General features: G+C 35.2%; 1 protein-coding gene across 5 annotated transcripts in view; it reads right to left on the bottom strand.

Moving 5' to 3' along the window:
- The window catches only part of LOC144968908 (protein unc-80 homolog), a 105,817-nt gene that overhangs the window by 80,573 nt on the left and 6,631 nt on the right, over positions 1-18,613 (bottom strand). For all 5 annotated transcript variants that reach the window (XM_078907748.1, XM_078907749.1, XM_078907750.1 and 2 more), the window contains exons 6-20: positions 18,206-18,389; positions 17,310-17,497; positions 16,051-16,316; positions 14,519-14,676; positions 13,852-14,070; positions 12,786-12,894; positions 12,045-12,283; positions 10,430-10,506; positions 9,826-10,060; positions 9,150-9,282; positions 8,184-8,425; positions 7,371-7,552; positions 6,715-6,881; positions 4,937-5,090; positions 4,172-4,319 (exon numbers count right to left, since the gene is read on the bottom strand). In XM_078907748.1, the coding sequence (XP_078763874.1) occupies positions 4,172-4,319; positions 4,937-5,090; positions 6,715-6,881; positions 7,371-7,552; positions 8,184-8,425; positions 9,150-9,282; positions 9,826-10,060; positions 10,430-10,506; positions 12,045-12,283; positions 12,786-12,894; positions 13,852-14,070; positions 14,519-14,676; positions 16,051-16,316; positions 17,310-17,497; positions 18,206-18,389 (2,701 nt within the window). The remainder of the gene's footprint in view (positions 1-4,171; positions 4,320-4,936; positions 5,091-6,714; positions 6,882-7,370; positions 7,553-8,183; positions 8,426-9,149; positions 9,283-9,825; positions 10,061-10,429; positions 10,507-12,044; positions 12,284-12,785; positions 12,895-13,851; positions 14,071-14,518; positions 14,677-16,050; positions 16,317-17,309; positions 17,498-18,205; positions 18,390-18,613) is intronic.

Here is an 18,613-nt window from a genome sequence, read left to right as displayed (position 1 = left end):
ACTTGAAACACATTTAGGACATATCAGCACCAGTAAAAAGGAAGAAAATTAGATAGTGAAAACATTCTAGATGTACAATTAAAAGGACTTGAGGAAAAGTAAGACAAAAGGGAATGGTTCAAATAGAGAACAGATGTAGATTCCAAAAGCACATTATCAGTGTACTTATGTTGAGATCACCTAAAAGTCTAACCCAGGCACCAGCACAAGATCCCACTAAGAAGAATACACTCAAATGAGTGCAAATCAAATGTTAAAAATTAAAAAAAAAATAACAGTGAATAACAGAAAGGTGATTTACAATGAAAAAAAAATATCATCTCCCAAAACTTTAACTATACATTCGACTGTATTCCTCCGTGCCAAGGACTCTGGCCAGGGTCAGTACAAAACTAAGTAACCTCATTCCTAGACAAAGACAGAAAGCAATTGGAAAACAGGTATAAGGGTATAGAAGAAACAGCGAGTACCTCCCTGCCCACTGTGGGAGGTTGGGAACCCCACCCAGAATCCATACTTTACATCAACTTCCTGTTTTGATCCCTTGCATCATCCACCTCCATTCAGTAGGAAATTAAAATATCCCCAAGACAAATTCTCTGGGGGGTTCTGTCTGTCCCTCATGTGTTCACAAGAACATGTCAAACCTTTCATAGCGACTGCCTCTGCATCTCTCTATTAGTTTTTTTACTTCTATTAAAAATATTTTTTCGAATGAATGAAAGAGTGAACGGATACGAGGAAATTGTATAGTGCCTCCGAGCATCAAGGACACAATTATTTCAATGCATTTGCACTATATATTTCTCACCCGCATAGAAAACATCCGTCATTCATTTTTCAAATTTTCAAAATAAAGAGTAATTTATGAAAACTCTTCATATCATTCAATATAAAAGAAATGAATGAACATGTCAAAAAGTGATGTTCATCGCATTTTAATTAGAAATTCAACATTTCAAATTCTATTTTATTATCTAAATAGCCTTAGGTGTCGCATATTACAGGATTCTTGGAATTTCAAGTGAGTTCCCAATAGCACTTGGGAGTTCATGTGGAGGAAATTCCAAAAATAAAAGTGCAAAAACTTATTTCATGATACCCATAAAATAAATTTTTACTATACCTGGATTTGTTTTTATTTGTTTTGATGGTTTTTTTTGTTTTTGGTGGTGGTATTTGTGTTTATTTAAAATTTCAACAGGTTTTTATTATCTATTTCATTTATTGATTGTTGGTAATGGGGAAGGGAAAGGTTGATTTGCTTTATATTTTAAATTGTGGTTTGGGAAGTGGTTGTTTTGTATTTTTCTTTTTGTAGTTAATCTTTTTTTTTTTTTTTTGGTAATGAGTAACAATATTTGGGGGTGAGGGTGGGAGTCAGGGGTTGCATTTTTTGAGGGGTAGGGGGGGGGTCCATTGGTTTGGTTTTGTTACCTTTTATTCTGGCACATACATCCATTTCAAAAGACGACACGGGGGGAAAGGGTGAAGGGTTAAGCAAGACTTGCAGTCATGTTATAAAGACTTGGATGAAGGGACAAGTGGGATGCAAAGGACAGGCTAGCGTCGAGAGTAAGATAAAGTTAAAACTGATACAGAATTTAAACTAAGGTGAGGGGAAATCCAAAAGGTCACAGAGCGAAAGTAACAATCTAATCAAGTACCAACTGCCATCATTGAGTCGATATGGTGAGGCTTCAATTCACTTGCAAACAAAACCTCCAATAATTTGACCACAATGATCTATCCTCCAACTAAACATTTAAAATTCCAAAACTTAGCATTGACCCCATGGCTAATATGGGTTACAGCGAGATACACCAGTAGTTTGAGTTTTGCCTCAGTGTCTCGTGAGATAAATTTCAGAATGTAAATGTGGAGACGACATTATCATCGATATGATCCGTTCTGTCTTCATATAAAAAATATTGTTGCCTATATTTACAGGATTGTTATTTTGATTTTGTTGTTTTAAAAGCAAGAACCAGTCATAAGTACCTGGCAAATAATACTGGAATTGTGATTCCTTGCTCATGTATTTTATAAATAAACAAATCATGATAAAGTATGGTCCGAGGGTGAGAGCTAAGAGATCTAGGGTTTGAAAAATCAGCTTTAAAACAATAGTTTTACATTTTTCCCAGAATGCATGCAATGTCTCCATGACTAATGTAGATATTATAATTAGACACATAATGGCATTTGGTACATTAGAAATCATATATTTGATTGTAAAGAAATGATAAGCAAGTCGAAAGGATAAAGTCTAAAACAAACCAAGTTGCTGGTTATCACTATGAAGCGGGGTCAAAGGTTAAATTCAATAAGATGGGGTAAAAAAGTAAAGGGTTTCTTATCTAAGGCAAAAGAATAAATAAATCATTTTGGTTGTTAGACAATGGCAGTATGTCGAATAGACATACATAAAATGATATAAAAAGATCAAAGTGATTTTTTTAATGGGAAAAGATCAAGATAAGTAAAAATTTGAGGAAGGTTTGCTTGGGTGGGCAAATTTTCATGTATATCTAAGATATTATTTCTATGCTCTCAAATGAGTCTGTCAACTTCATTGGTTCAGCACAGGACTCGCAAACACAAGCATTTTGTTCAAAACTCTTTGTCCAACCAGCAATTATTGAGTGGCAATGTAGAGATGTATAGACCTGCAGAGACTGGTTAAAGACTAGCGCCCTTTGGGTTGGTTTAGTTGTTTTATGTTTTACATGAAATAATTTGAGTTATATCAGTGTCAGAAAAATAAAGATAATGTATTTATCAAAATATTTTTAATTTAGTGCTTATCTCTGCTAATATCACCCACGAAAAAATGACATGGGGGACTTGATGAAACCGAAAACAGATGGAAATTGGAAAAGCAATTAAAATTAATTTGTGTATTTTGTTTGAAACCAGCTCAGGATCCCACAAGCACTGGATTCCCACCATTGCCTTTTTCAACCAAAAAAAAAAATGGAATAAGTTCTGGCACCATAAACGTGATGTTTCAAGTTTGAGTAGTTTCCCCGAGATGAAAAACAAGTCACAGTTTTGAAGACTAGGTCTGGCTGGCGATTTAGAATTTTACTCTGAGATGTTTGGCCTTGGTGAATCTTAGAAAACACTAGAATACTTTTAAGATCGTGAGACCTTCATTGGTATCTAAACATGCTATCATAATTGCAACACAAATTGATCACACATGTATATTAATGAACAGATACGTATCTGCTTCTTACACGCTCACAACTGTACTTTTAAAAATAACATAAACACATACAGGAATTTTTGTGTATGAAATTGGGAGTTATAACTCTTAATATCTTTCATTTCATAAATCCATAATTTTTTAATGACAGTCTAAATGAGTGATGTTTATAAAAACGAAATATGAAGGGAAAAAGCATCAGATCTGTTGTTCACTTGCAACAGCAATCATTGTGATGTTTACATATTGTCAATAGTGTTGTGCTATGAAAAAATATATGTACGGATAAACAAACACAACATATTTAATAGGAATGTGAAAGCCATAAAGAAGACACAAAGATTTGAGCATCTACTCAGCTATTAAGGACTGACCTTGAGGTGAATAAAATGTGTAGACATGCCGTAAATCAATGACAGAGAAAAGATTAATGAGGAAAATATTGTTAAAACATTGCATTTTTTTAAAAATCTAAAACAGATGTACGTACATGACCACATGGCATTTTCTAAGACAACCACAAAAACAAGTCTGAAGAAAAAATCACTTCAAACCAAAACACATTCACACACACAAGTCCATAGGACGAAGAAGGAGTGCAAAACAATTCACTATCACAATGCCAATGCTGTCTCCTTCTAGTCAAACAGTTTAAAAAACACAAATCATCAAATAAAATCTAAAAAAAAAAAGGTGAGGCTACAAAACTAGTATTTTTAATTTACTCATGGTATTTTTCTTTCATAAAAATACTAATGAAATCCAAAATGGTTACAATGAAGTAAGTGATGTTATATAGGGTCATAGGAATTTCCAACATGAGACCGACAAAATGTCAGTCTCATGTTGAAAATTCATATGACCCTTTGACCCTTTGACGTCATCATTACCATTTTGGAATGGAATGTTTAGCAATAAAACAAAGAAAAATTGTGGTCACAGATCACTGGGAAAAAATACCGATATTGAGCTTGCTGAATCGCCTCCTTGGAGTTGTGCTGGAGTTTGGGGAATCTTCCTCTGCTGCTGAAATGCTGGTACGAGGACTTTTGCTGGAAGTTTCGTCCAGAATTTCAGAATCACTTGCAGCATACTGGAACATAAGGGACTGGGACAAAAATGTATCAAGAATGAAACATATAAAGAATGAAATGTATAAAGAATGTCAGTGTTAAAAATAACACTACAAAGACAAGAAAATATACAATGAGTTGTTTTCATAAAACAAAGACATATCAATGCCAGCTGATGTTCATTTTGAAAAGTGTTCATGTAAGGAAAATAAGATCCATTCAGTGCTGAAAAAAAATGTGATGTGTTAACAAAACACAGAAGTATTTTTATGTTCTGAAATAATAGTAAAAAAATGAAAGAAAATGCGAATGCTTGTCCTATTTTATTTTTATTTATTCTTTTTCTAATGGAGCCTTTTCATTTTCCAGTTATAATGGACAGTATCTACGAATGGCATTCAAATAAAAGTTAAAGGCAGATTCAATTTCATTCTCATCTGAAATAATATCTTACAGTTTTCACCAAGAGAGCAGCAATAGTGATTCAAGTAAAGCATCAACAACTTGGGCTGTGACAAAACCTGAGTTGATGAAAACCAACGTACGTGACTTTTAAAAGTTCTCTGAGTGAAAGGGTAAAATTTTATAATATCAGGTTATAGCAACATAAAATTTTCCCATGATAAAAATGTAATATAAAATGGGACCTCACTTTGCTGACTTTTGTGATTTTGCTACGAAACAATCCTTTACGACTCTTGCGACGAGTGGTGGGTTCCTCAGCCTTTGCCAAACTGACTGGCTTCACAGGAAGAGTATTGTTGTTTTCTCTCTCATCTCCACTTTCTGAGTTGAGGGATGTCGTCCTGAAAATTCATAAGAAAGAGAGAAATGTATGTAATGATATCTTGACGAATATACACATCAGCCATCCATATTTTGAAAGCGTCTTTGTAGATTATTTGGGATTTAAGTTATATTTCATCACTCCTCTTGCTCCTCCCTCTTTGTTTGTTTTTTATCTTGTTGTTTTGCATTGTTTCAATATATTTGAATCATCTTTACTTTGTTTTATCCTTCTTTCTTTTTTATTTCACCTCACGAATGAAAGACAACCGCCATTTTGATAGGTTTTTTGTTTTGATTTATTTATTATTATCTATTTATTCCTTTTCGTTTTTGTTTTCTTTTTTATTTGTTAGTTGGAGTTTCTTGTTGTTTTTTTTGTTTGTTTTTTTTTTGGGTTTATTTTTTTTTTTTTTTGGGGGGGGGGTTGTCTCTTGTTTCGTTTTGTGTTGTTGTTGTTGGATTCTTTTTATTAATTTTTTTTTTTTTTTTTTTTTTGGTTTCTCTTTTTTTTTTTTTAAATCTATTTCCTTTTTATCTAATTACAAATTTATAATTTTATGTGTATGGCGCTTCTATTTTTTTTACACCTTTACTGACTCCACTAAGCACCCTTGAATTTTATATTACAAAACCATTTTCCATACATTAAGGTGATCTCAAAAGGGCTATACTGCTAGCTAGTGTAGTATACTGGGTTTATTTTTTCTGTTTGGTTTTGTTTCTGTTTTATCGGGGGGGGGGGGGGGGGGGGGAGGGTTTCTTGTTTTATTTTATTTGTGTGTGTGTGTATGTGTGTGCGTGTGTGCTTGTATGTGTGTGTGTGTACAGGTGTCTTTGTGTGTGTGTGTCATTGGGATGTGTGTGTATGTGTGTGTGTGTGTTTGTGTGTGTGTATTGTGTGTGTGTTTGTGTGTGTATGTGTGTGTATGTGTGTGTGTGTTTGTGTGTGTGTGTATGTGTGTCTATTGTGTGTGTATTGTGTGTGTGTGTGTGTGTTTGTAAGTAAAATAGTACAAATACCAATTTGACAGTTTCTTGAATATTTGCTCTGGTGCAAGTTCATTCTTTGAAATTCAGAATGTTGATAAATCATCCCAACTTTTAAAATCATAAATAAATAAAAATGAAAAAAAAATAAAATTGCTTGTATCCATCCTCAAGGGACATTTCTCTTCAAGGTCTTTATTGGGGAAAGAAAAGATATGAGTAACCCAAGCATAAACCACAATGCAGCACAGTAAAATGTGCAATAGAGGTAAAGTTTCTTGCTCAAGGAATAAACGAGAAGTCGACAACTGTGCTTGAATCCAGGTACCCTGGGTGGAAGTGGAATACCTTATTCACTTGGAACCCAGTATCTTGGTTGATACAGTAACCAACTGAAAAGTAAACGGGCCTTTTCAAACTCTTGTCAAGTCAGTGGTTTGACCTATTGACCCCAACCCCTTCCTTGTTTAACTGGCAAGGATCGGATAGCTGAGTCTGAGTTAGATCTGACAGAAAGTATTCCCCCATAAACCATTGTCTTGTCCAAACAGTAGTAGTTCACAATATTTCATTTCCACCTTACAGACACCAGGATAATTCAACATCCATGTGTCACATGACATGATTCTAAAAAGCTAAAGACCAACTTCTCACATGATATTGGATTCCTTCTTGACAGACAATTCCTTCTTCCTGGCATCGCTCTCCCTTCGCAGTTTTTGAAGGGAGTCAAGGAGTCCACTCAGAGCAACACGACGAAACGTCCCTCCGTGAATCTCCTTGATGTAAGCCATCAATTGGCGTAGGTCACAGAACAAACCCTGTCATCGATAACAACACAGATTATCACATAATAATATGACTTGATAGTGGAATCAAAGTTATCTGTGAATTTGAGACTGAGGGTTTGGGGCAATCCGCGTCACAAAAAAAATTAATACTAATCCTAATAATTATTAATATATCCTAGTTTTTGTAACTTTAAATGGACGGTAACAACTAATTGCTATTCTTTGGCTAGGATGCTTCTCTATCATCAAGTACTTTCTGCTGCATCTGATTAATCCAGCTACTCACTTGCAGCTGGATGGACAGAGGAAATTAGAGGTGAAAATGTGCCTTTCCTAAGGTGCTAAATCGCCAGTTTGAGACACTTGATCTAATTTCATTTCATGTGAGTCTAAGATTATGCACTAAACACCAAGAACACACGTGTTAATCTGAAATGTTATCCATTCATCTCTTGACAGATAATATAAGGATGTCTTCAACGCCACCATCACCAATCCATGTCAAATAGGTAGACTTACAATATTTTCTGTGCCATAGAGGTCATGGGCACATTCCACACAACGCGAGACGAGTGGCGTTGCAAGGTTAGCTATCATGACCCCTTCCACCCCTCTGTAACCTTCACCTCCAATGCTGTGGCCAAAGTTATTGGCATAGCCACTCTTGGGCAGGTTTTCTTGAGAAACTGACTTTTTCTGGGCTGGAGAGAAAAGTGAATTATGAATTATGAATAAGGTAATATTGGTAGTAAGTCAACTGCAGATGGCATTAAAAATGAAGTGCGATTTAATGTGTTACGGTATAAGTCATTCGTCAATTACTTTGCATTCAATTAATCTTTTATCCAGATCGAAATTGGGGCATTTCTTGTAATAATAATTTCTTAAGCGCACTTAACGTTTCGTTAATAATTCTCAATTGTGCTTGGCATTGTAAAAGAAAATATGAAATATATCAAAGTCTCTGTCGTTATCTGGCAAAAATAATTACTTGTTTCTCATTTCAAAGTCAACACTTTTATTCAAAGTTATAATGATAAAATTGAATGGTACAAATCTGGATACTAAAGTTAATTGATAAATAATAATGTGAAGTTGAATGTAAGCTTCAATTTAATTACAAAAATGCATTTGATCTGTTTTTGTAATTAAATTGAAGCTTACATTCAACTTCACATTATTATTTATTTCTTCGAGCTTCGAGCAGCAACATTTGCATTAATGTTAATGGAGTACACATTGTGTGACAATGGGACATTTTGTATGAATAAAATTCAAGAAAAACTATAAATCTGACAATAGATCTTGAATAACTCAATCATCTCTACTTACTACTTGGAGACTGGACAAGCAAGGCAGGGTCAATGCAGAATCCAAGAAAAGCATGAAGAAAATCTACTGTCTCCTGAAGGGGGCGCTTTTTGACGGTGTCTCGCAAAAACTTGTGGAATAGTACTGGGTGAATCCTGTGTAATCTATGAAGGCAGTTTTGACCTTTGACCCTAAGATGATCTCCTTGTGGCCCAACAACCCCATCACCACAGCCATGGGGACAGCCTAAGGCTTTGTAGATACTGGATTAAAACAAATAGTTGAAAACAAATAAAATTAAACTATTCAAATTGCGGGTTTATTTTTACATTATTGTATAATGGTTTAATTTTAACTATCAGAAGAAGAAAAAATTACATACTTCAGCCACATTTAAAGACATCAGACCGTTGAAACAACAATAATGGAGGAAAGAAGAAATAGAGGAAGACCATAGAGGAGAATGACATAGGGCGTGATTGACTAGCTGGGGAGTTTCAGAGATTCACTGTATGGCCAGATGTGGGGGATTACATCCTAAAAGGATACAGACCATAATTAGTGAGATAAATCATTACTCAATTGTTAAACCCGAAAAGTTTCTCTCCTACCCCACCCCGTCTCTCTCTCTCTCTCTCTCTCTCTCTCTCTCTCTCTCTCTCTCTCTCTCTCTCTCTCTCTCTCACACTCCTCTCTCTCTCTCTCTCTCTCTCTCTCTCTCTCTCTCTCTCTCTCTCTCTCTCTCTCCCTCAACCAAGCAGTACTTTGTAATAGAATAGCACATCCTATCAAAGGGGTAGCAAATAATTGTTGAAGTCAGTTTGGAGATTTAAATTTAATTAGGAATTTTAGTGCATTTCATAGAATATAGAATAATGGCAGACACATTGTATTTTAGGAAATGAAATGATCTATGCTGCTGCAAGCACTGCCAATTTCCTGATCACAAAATAAAATCCAAAAACATAAAATCTCAAAACTTCTTACCGGAAAAGACTATCCATGGCCAGACTATGTGTGGTCAGCTCATCTTTGGACGATGTCCAGTCAGTCTTGTCTTTGTTATTATTATTGGGTGTCGTCGATCCTTGACCAGGGGTCTTGTCTGTGTGGTTGTGGTCTGGGCATTCAAAGGAATAAAAGGGCATGAGTTGAAAGAGGGTTGTAAACAATTGCTACAGAAACTGGAATAAACTTTGCCTCTACGGACATTATGGCTATGAGGGACAACATTACTGTGAGAGTGAAGAGGAATATTTGTGTGATAAATATCAAGGGCTAAATAAATTAAATAAAATGAAAGTGTCCATGACAAATATATGTCACATATTTCTGATTGATTCTTTCTGGACAAACCACAAAACAGGAATTTTTTTAAAGTGTCCAAATGTAATGTAAGCTACAGAATTCTTTATAAAGGACTAAAAATTAGTATTATTAGATTATTATAATGTCATCAGGCCTACATTCTGACATAGAATTTATCAACTACTAGGTAAGATTTTTGTAAGCCAATATATTATGGTATTAATACAACTATATGACAACTTTGGAAGAAAAAACATATAGACAAGCGACAGGGATCTTCTATGTAAAAACAGTAAAAACAAGTGTAAAAAATAAAACACTTCCAAAAGAAAATAAATGGTTTAAAAGGTCTTACTCGCAGACGTGGCATGTAGCTTGGACTCATCTGAATTGGGTTGTGTGGGAGAAGGTGCTGGTTCATTAGAACGACATTCCACTATATCCAAATCAAGCAGACAATTGAGAAGATTAAGGAGGACTTCACAGATACGAGGGGAGTGTTCATTCATGGCCACAAAATGGAGGGCTCGAAGAACGACTTTGTAGTTGATGTGTCCATTCTCTTGGATGTAATACTTGGAGCCAGATACCTTTCCAAAACGATATAATGTGAACGCAATGGTTAGTGCAAGACAATATTGGTGAAAGATTGGTTTAACAAATTTATATGCAGGCAAAGATGGGGAGAAAGAGTAAGAGGAAGAGGAGAAGAAGGAGGAAGAGGAGAGAAGAGGAGGAGAAGGAGAAGGAAAAGAGAAGCAGGAAGAGAAAGCTGTGAGAAGAAATGGATACAAATATGTGTTCATCACCCCACAACAGAATTATCACCGTTGCTCTCTATTTTAAAGGATCATTTTTTGTTGTGCACTATTTTGTTTATTTTTTCATCCTTTAATGATATCTTTTTCACAAAACAGAAACATTTGAACAAATTATTGATTGTGGAACGATCTAAATACCTCTGCAATTTCTCCATCTTGTTTGTATGCGATATTGGAATCCGTGTAACTCCTGGGCAGAGGGTCTGAATTGTCATCTGGAATGAATGGGAAAAGAATTGAAAGAAAGAGATATTGTTTGGGGATTTTTTTAGATAAATAAAAACTTTTAAAATAATTTCCTGGATTTCATTCCACCTTAATAATCTTATAACCCACATTTTTTCTGACGAAAAACTATGAATAAGAACATGAGGCAAATATATTATTAGGATTCTTTTTAAAATAGAAAATGAATAAGTATTGTCAATATTGGAAAGAATGTAACATGAAAAAAATAAACATATTAAAGAGAAAAAAATGACAAAACTGATGGATTTGAACCAACGTCTTACAAGCTATCCCAAAATGACTACACCATTGTCAAAGTTTATACAGGTTATGTCACGTTTTATCCCGCTAACTTCTCAACTAAATTAAGAGATAAAGTTGTTGATATTTTATTCTCTATATTTTTTGACACTTTTCCATGTAATAAGAATGTTTCTATTGATAGAAACACATCTGCCATCTTTTAGAGGGATCCTACAACTCAATTGTCTCAATCATACTTGTCTCACAAGCAAAGGGACATTTTATATCATATGAATTCCAGGTGGAGTCGAAATGTTACGCTGACTCCTGGCCCACCCAGCAGTGATTGTGTAGCTGGGCCGTAGATCAACCTTGTCTGCGACCAACATCCTGTCCAAGGGTAGCAATTACGACTACCTGCTTAACACTACAGGCGGCTATGTGGTCTAGTGGTATGACACTCGCTTTTCGGATCGGAAGGTCCTAGGTTCGAGCCTTGCTCGGCGCATAGTTGAGTCCTTGGAGAAGGCTCTTTACTCACATTCTCTCACCGTACTCAGGTGTAAAATGAGTACCTGACCGTTCACAGCGTTGTCTTTGTCCGAAAAAATTGTAATATCACCTAACAGGCGTCATGTCCCGTCCTACATGTTAAATGTTGCTGTTGGCCAGAGTCCCATTTGTAAAGCGCTTTGAGCACGTTTAGTGGATATTGCGCTATATAAAAGTTCAATTTATGTATTTTTTTTAAATTTAAAGGGACTAAAAATAAACTCCAGCTCCAAGAGATTCGTGGCTCTAAATGACTATTTTTTACAGCATACTTTTATGACAATTTTATTAAACTATAAGCTGCAAAATTCTTTAATTCAATAGAATTAGTTGAAAAGGAAACTTTTGTACCACAGCATAGACATTAAGGACTTTCACGTGTTATTTATTCCAACTGATGGCAAATTTTCAATTCAAATTTGTATAATTATCACTATTTGTGACCAACTGTCTCAATATGGTATTACGGGGGCTGAGCCTTATTTTAGAAAGTGAACTTAAAATTGAAATTACAAAATTTAAGTTAGACGAAATGAATTCATTGGGGAGAGTGAATGTCATTTGTTCAACTACATAAAACTTCAATGTTGTTATGATGATAAAGTTAAAATTCAATTCTCTATCTAAATGTTTTCATCTGCTGATGCAATAAGTCACAAATTCCCCCGGCCCCTCCCCACCTTTTGAGTAATACAAGTTTTAAAATTTCAAGTAGATAAGTCTGCTTTACCATCTAACTGAGTGCCGTGGTGTAATGTGGCACTTCCAGACTTGGTGTGGATCGTCTTCAATTCGGGACTGTGCTCCGTGATACGAATGATCGGCTTGCGAACAGCATCACCGAGACTGCTGCGACCTTGAAAGTCTGCCTGGGAGGAAGCGGACGAGTCCTGAACGCTGCATTGACTGCTGCTTCCCACAGAGTCCTTGTCTCCTTGAACCAGAGTCGGGAGACTTTTACGACACGATCTGCAGATTTGGACAAATGTTTATTGGAGGGGAATTTTTTTTTTTAATGCTTATTAGAGATTAATCTTTTTTAATTGATTATTATAGAGGCAAATCATTTATCATTATGTTCAAATTTTGACAGCTCACAAAAATGACACCAAGGTGGCATAATTGTGTATAAATGAATATAACAAATGCCTATGTATTTAAGTATATCTTGTCATTGTTATTATTATTTTTATTTTTTTTTCGATGACTACGATGTTACTAGTGTGAGTGTGTCTATGTCTATATTGTATTGTTAAAATGTGTAACCAAATGACAAATTGCCACTTTTTTGAGGACAATAAAGATTTATATTATTATTCCAGTCGGTTCCATCTTAGTGCCATCTTAGTGATTGATTAGTGATGAAGCAAGAAAACTGCCATACTGGAGGAAGAAGCACTCGGGCAAATGCCTCAAGGGACATCATCAAATGAATGATAACATTGACAGAAATAACAAATATTATATTTACGCAGCATTAAGTCCAAAATCTTCTTCATGATCCTTGAAATGACCCAAGGCAGATCCTGGCCTTAATGAATCTCCATCGGGCTCTGCTGCCCCTCCACCGTCATCTTTACCTGGAAAGGGAACAATGGACATATTGCCAGGAAAAACACTTTACAATTGCTTTCATCTAAAAATGGCTAGTGAAAAAGTTTAACAGCTAATACACAAAATATGTTAGAGTTTGTTTTGTTTTTTGTTGTTTTTGTTATATTTGGGGAGGGGGGGGGTATTTTTGTTTTTTAAATAGCCAACAGCTGAAATCAGAAACATTTTGTTTCCATCTATAAGAAGTAGAGCACGCTCTTTTGATTGCCAAAGTTAAAAATTGATGACAAAGTCTTAAGGTTGCTTTTGACTAAAAATGAGCTGGTTTTCTCAATATCAAAGTTAAAGTGAATACTAAGCCGCAAATTGCAGTTCTAAAAAAAAACCAAAAAACAAGAGACATTTCAGGCGAAGAACACAAACAATTAAAAAATGATCATCATTGTTCATCAGAACTGGACATCCAGACACCCTTTCTGCCATTGACCTGGACTTAACGTGAAATATCACCATTTTGTTTTTCCTTTTGGCTATCATAGGATTTTGAGCCTGAAACATTCTGTGCTAAGTATTTCGTATTTCATTAAAAGAGTAATATTCATTTTTGTTCAGTAATGAAATATCCATTTCCAAAGGGTGGATAGATATCTACATCAGACAACCAAAGAAGATTTGTTAAGTCAAATTGAATGAAGAAAAGTGACCCACTGCCTCCTATTATTGATATTAATTTTTTTTTTTTAATTATTGATATTAAATTTTTTTTTTTAATTATGCCCCTTCACTACGACATCATAAGATAGGCATTCTATAAAGAAATATAGATAATTCATCAAACAAGATGTCTGATGTCAACAGGAATCACCCATGTTGTCAAAGTGCTATGTTATACATACTTCCCATTGCCATGGGTCTAAATTAAAAAAGGTTGCAACTCCTTATCAATATAAATAGATCACAGAACTTAATTACAAAGTTATCACCTTCGTGTTCTGTTGTGTCTTTCTTTCTCAAAAATGACTTGCTCGTGTCAAAAAACTGCTTGAATTCAGCCACCCTGATTTTCTTGAATGGCGGTTCCTTCCTGTGCTCAGGCATTGGGATATTGTCAGCAGACGTCATGGCCAGACGTCTTAATTCAAGGCCTGGCACGTGTTTTATGGTGGGGCTGGATACTTCTGGTACAACACCAGTCATGGAACCTGTATAAAAAAAAATAAGATCTAATGAAAACCGTCACAAAAAACTTCACTACTTAACTTTCTGAAATTCAACATGTAGGGAAATTGTACAAATTTGTTCAACTGCCCATTCATGAAAACAAAAGGCAGTAAACTTTACATCAACTGAAGAGGACACATTGACATATATGATCAAAAAAAGAAAAAATCATGCTTTTTTTATTTCATTGGGTGGAAGTAAGATAAGCATTTGTGATTTATCTTCTTCTTCTTCCTCTTCATGCTAAAACTTTTCGTGGATAAGATAGCATTCATTATCATAATAAGTCGCATCATATGAATTTGTTATTTAATATCATTGACATATTTTAGCAATGATACATACAAGAAGAGCTAATATTACAACATCCACACTAATTTCTCCACCCTGAGCATAAGAATTCCAATCCTTAAAGTAATGTGGCATTACCAGATCCAGAGTCAGCACGGCCGTGTTGCATCGGCCCTTTAGCCGGGGCCAGTAAGACGTTCAAGTCTGGGATGGGCAGGGAGGAACTTCTAGATCTTTCCTTGCCATCACCACATGTAAACTCTTGGCATACCTCTAAGATCCTTTGATGCATGTATCTGGGGGAGGAAAATGCAGTAAAATTTAATACTTTCAATACTGATACAATCTAGATATGATTAAACTATAAATGACTTACAATCCATTTGCTTTGTTTGAATAACTTTGTTGTTTTTTTGCTCACTTTTTTAAAAGATAATAAAGTTCTATTAACTAACTATACAAGATAAATCATTAACCAGAAGATGTTATGAAAAGAAAAGAAACAAAATAATAATAATAATAATAATAATATGTTGACATTAATCCAAAATTTCATTTTCATCCCCAAATATTTTTTTGCAAAAATTGATTGTTAGATCCTAAATCCTGAGTGTGTGTAGCAAAATGAAGGGTTGCAAAAAATTGATGAAGAGCAGAGGGTTTCACATATCATAACAAGATGTAAAAGGATCAGAAGAGACTCAAAAACAGAGATAATGGCAGTGTAAGAACCAGTCAATTTGAGTGGCACAGTGGTTGGAAGATGGAAGATAAGTCCTATTTTAGTGAGTGCCAAGTACTGAATAATTTCAACACTTGTCCTTGTTTAATGCAAATGTGATAAATGTTGAGATAATTCTGTGTAAAATTAAAGAAGAAAAGCTACATCTAAGAAACCAATCTATCCCGATCAAATTAAGAACAAACTGAAGTCTTTCATCTTTGTATAAGAAACTGCTGCTGAAGTAGGCATAGTCCCAGCAATGTCATTGCAAATCATGCAAAAAAATTATTACTTTCTTCAGAGATAGGGGACACAGGAATGGGTCCACAGAGCTGTTTGTTTGTTTTTAAGGGTTTTACGGCGCTTGCAACACATTTAGGTTATATCAGCGCCAGTAAAAAGGAAGAAAATGGGATAGTAAAAAGTTCTAGAATTACAATTAAAGCACCCAAGAAAAAGTAAGACATAGGGGAACTGGGAACAAATAGGGATCAGATGTAGATTCCAAGAGCATACCACCAATGTACTTAGTTTGAGATCACCTATAAGTCTCATCCGGACACAAGCACATAATCCAACAAAGAGGAATACACTCAAATGCTTACATTATACATTCAAAATAACAAATATAATAATACATAACAGAGAGATGATTTACAAGGGGGAAAAAATCATCTCCCAAAACAATAAATATGCATTTGACTATTTCCCTCCCAGCCAGGACAAAACCAAGTAATCTCATTCCAAGACAAAGACAGAAAGCATGTTGGAAAACAGATATAAGGGGATAGAAGAGACAGTATGTACCCCCTGCCCACCAACCAGGGTTCTCAGAGCAATGGCCTTTGCTAACAAGAGAAAAACAGTGGATGACATCAGACATCAAAAGTGAATAAAAAAAAGAAGACATAACAGTATCCAAAATGAGAAAATGATTCTGACTGACCTGAGGGCCCAGTAAATTCCATCCTCTGACCAACTGAGGCAAAACAAACATCTCAGCACGGACACGTCCAGGTAGCTGGCACTAAGGATGTCGACAGCTCCTGGAGCTCGTGTGCTACTTGCGACAGCAGAAGCCAACTTTTGTTTGACGTAATCTTTGTCCACGGTGTTGGTGAGTTTGAGGAAGGCATAGTTATTGGAGTCTGGCAGAAATGCTACCAGATTGTCTTTCCTGCCACATCGGCAAGACATTCCTGATTCTGTATTCTGGAAAGTATTCAATGAAATACAATTTATAAGGAAGGTCTTAAAACTTAGAGGTTGATAAAAATGTTGACCATCTGAACTGATGTGTATAACAATGTACATAATGGGCATAGGGATACTCACTTTTTGTAATCAAATTGCTGTCTACCATTGTTGATACTGGCCTGCAGACTAGCTTCACTGAAAGCACAAAACTTCTAAAACTCATCTTCACAACACCTATAGCTTCTGCCGAACATGTATGTTGTTTAAGCACACTTAAGTGAGTGAGAAATTTCTTGTGAAATTCGATTAAACAGAAGCGGTTAAATTCTTTGCTGATTTTGTCAATTCACAAACCTGAAGTAGATGCCATTCTAGATTTCAAAAAGCAAATTATAAAAAGATTTTCAGACACCGTCGTGCAGATTTTCTTTACAAGTACTAAAAGTAAGTCATTTCTGTCATAGCTTTTTTATCTTTTTTGATTTACATTTATCACATATTGATTGCATTATCTACCAAATCCAGTCCCTTAATTGGTGGACAAAAAATAACTTCAAAGACCTTTTCACACAGGACTGGTATCTCAGTGTTGTGGTTGTAAGTTTTGACCACTCGCAGAAACCATCAACCCTCCCCTCCTCAGACACCAGCACAAGATTCTACTAAGAGGAATACAATCAAATGTTTACAAATCATATGTTAAAAATAAAAAATATTAGTACACAACAGAGAGATGATTTACAAGGAAAAAAATATCATCTCCCAAAACTATAACTATACATTCGACTGTTTCCCTCCCAGCCAAGGACTTCAGCCAGGGTCATGACAAAACTAAGTTATCTCATTCCAAGACAGAAAGCAATTGGAAAACAGATACAGGGGGATAGAAAACACAGCAAGTACCTCCCTGCCCACTATGGGAGGTCGGTGAACCCCACCCAGTCCTTGTAAAGTGCTTTGAGCACAATTATTAAATATCTCACAATAAAAGCATCTAATCCAACTGACCTGCATAGGAATGACAGTGTTACAGTTCTCACATATCATTTCTAAGGTAGCTGTTTGTGACTCGGCTGTGGACAGGGTACAGATGTCACTCATGCGAGCCAGCGGAGCATTTGGATTGTTTGCCTCATCTGGACTGGCTCTCTCACTGGGCTCATCAAACAAGAAGACCAAATTTTCCCTTGACGTTCCTGTAAACGGTTTGGGGTTTGAGGTCAGCGTTTTAAAACTATGATAAAGAAACTAGCTAACAAATTTCTAATGAGCACCCAAAAGCATTTCAACTCATATTTTACAGACAAAGCACTTCTCTTATCTCCTTTATAGAATATCTTTATTACAATTCAGAAGAGGAATAATTAATCCCCAAATTAGATTGATTGGTTCAAAAATTAAAACAAAAAAGTTGTAATAAAATGACAAAAACTGACTTTTTAAAAAAGCAAAACTAAAACACTGCAGTGGTGAATAATTTCGGTTATTAATCAAATTCAAATACTGAATGAAATTAAACAAAACAATCTCGAATATGACCTGTACCAAACAACAAACATTTGCATTATCATTTACAAATAATAGCCATTTGTAACATTTATTTTTACACAAAAAGTTAATTTAATTGCTTTCCTTTACCCACTTACATATTGGCCACATCTGTTCTTTCACAAATTGTAAAAGTTTTATTACTTAACTCTTCCCACAAAAATATTTGCAATCTGCAGAATTTTTTTTTGCCCTTCTATTAGCAGAGTTTTCATTTGCCCACCTTTTCCTTTTCCCACAAAAATAGTTGAAGCTGTTGTGTTCTTGTGTAAACCATTAAAGTTTAATTGCCTTCCAATTCTCTCATAACTTGTAATATTTGTTCTCACACAAATTGTTAAGGTTTATTTACATACCTTTCCCTACATAAATATTGGCAGCATTTGTATGCATCTTGACTTGGTTCCTTTGAGCCTTTAGAACATTGCGCTGTGGCTTGACCGGTGTGGCAAAACAGGAAATATCGGGTTGCTGATATTCCCATAATGGCTGCCACAATCTGAGACCATTTTCAAGTTTGAGCGATTCAAAGTCCGAGTCCTGACAAATCAAACAGATCAGAACATTCCAGTCACAAAAGGGTTAAACGTTTAAAGAGGAAGACGACCAAATTTATATTATTTTTTTTTCTACCATGGCAGGAATGATTATTGAATATTCATTTGTCAACATTTTTTTTTTTCTAAATTGACAGGCTAAGAGATACAGTATCTTATCTTGTAACAAAGTCAAGAACTGTTGAGTGAAGTCAGTGACTGAAAGGA

The sequence above is a fragment of the Berghia stephanieae genome, chromosome 3 (assembly GCF_034508935.2).
Source record: "Berghia stephanieae isolate SIO BIC M18660-M18661 chromosome 3, UCSD_Bste_1.3, whole genome shotgun sequence".
Lineage (NCBI taxonomy): Eukaryota > Metazoa > Mollusca > Gastropoda > Nudibranchia > Aeolidiidae > Berghia > Berghia stephanieae.
The sequence above is the reverse complement of the archived record's forward strand: the minus strand, read 5'-3'. Positions and strand labels throughout refer to the sequence as shown.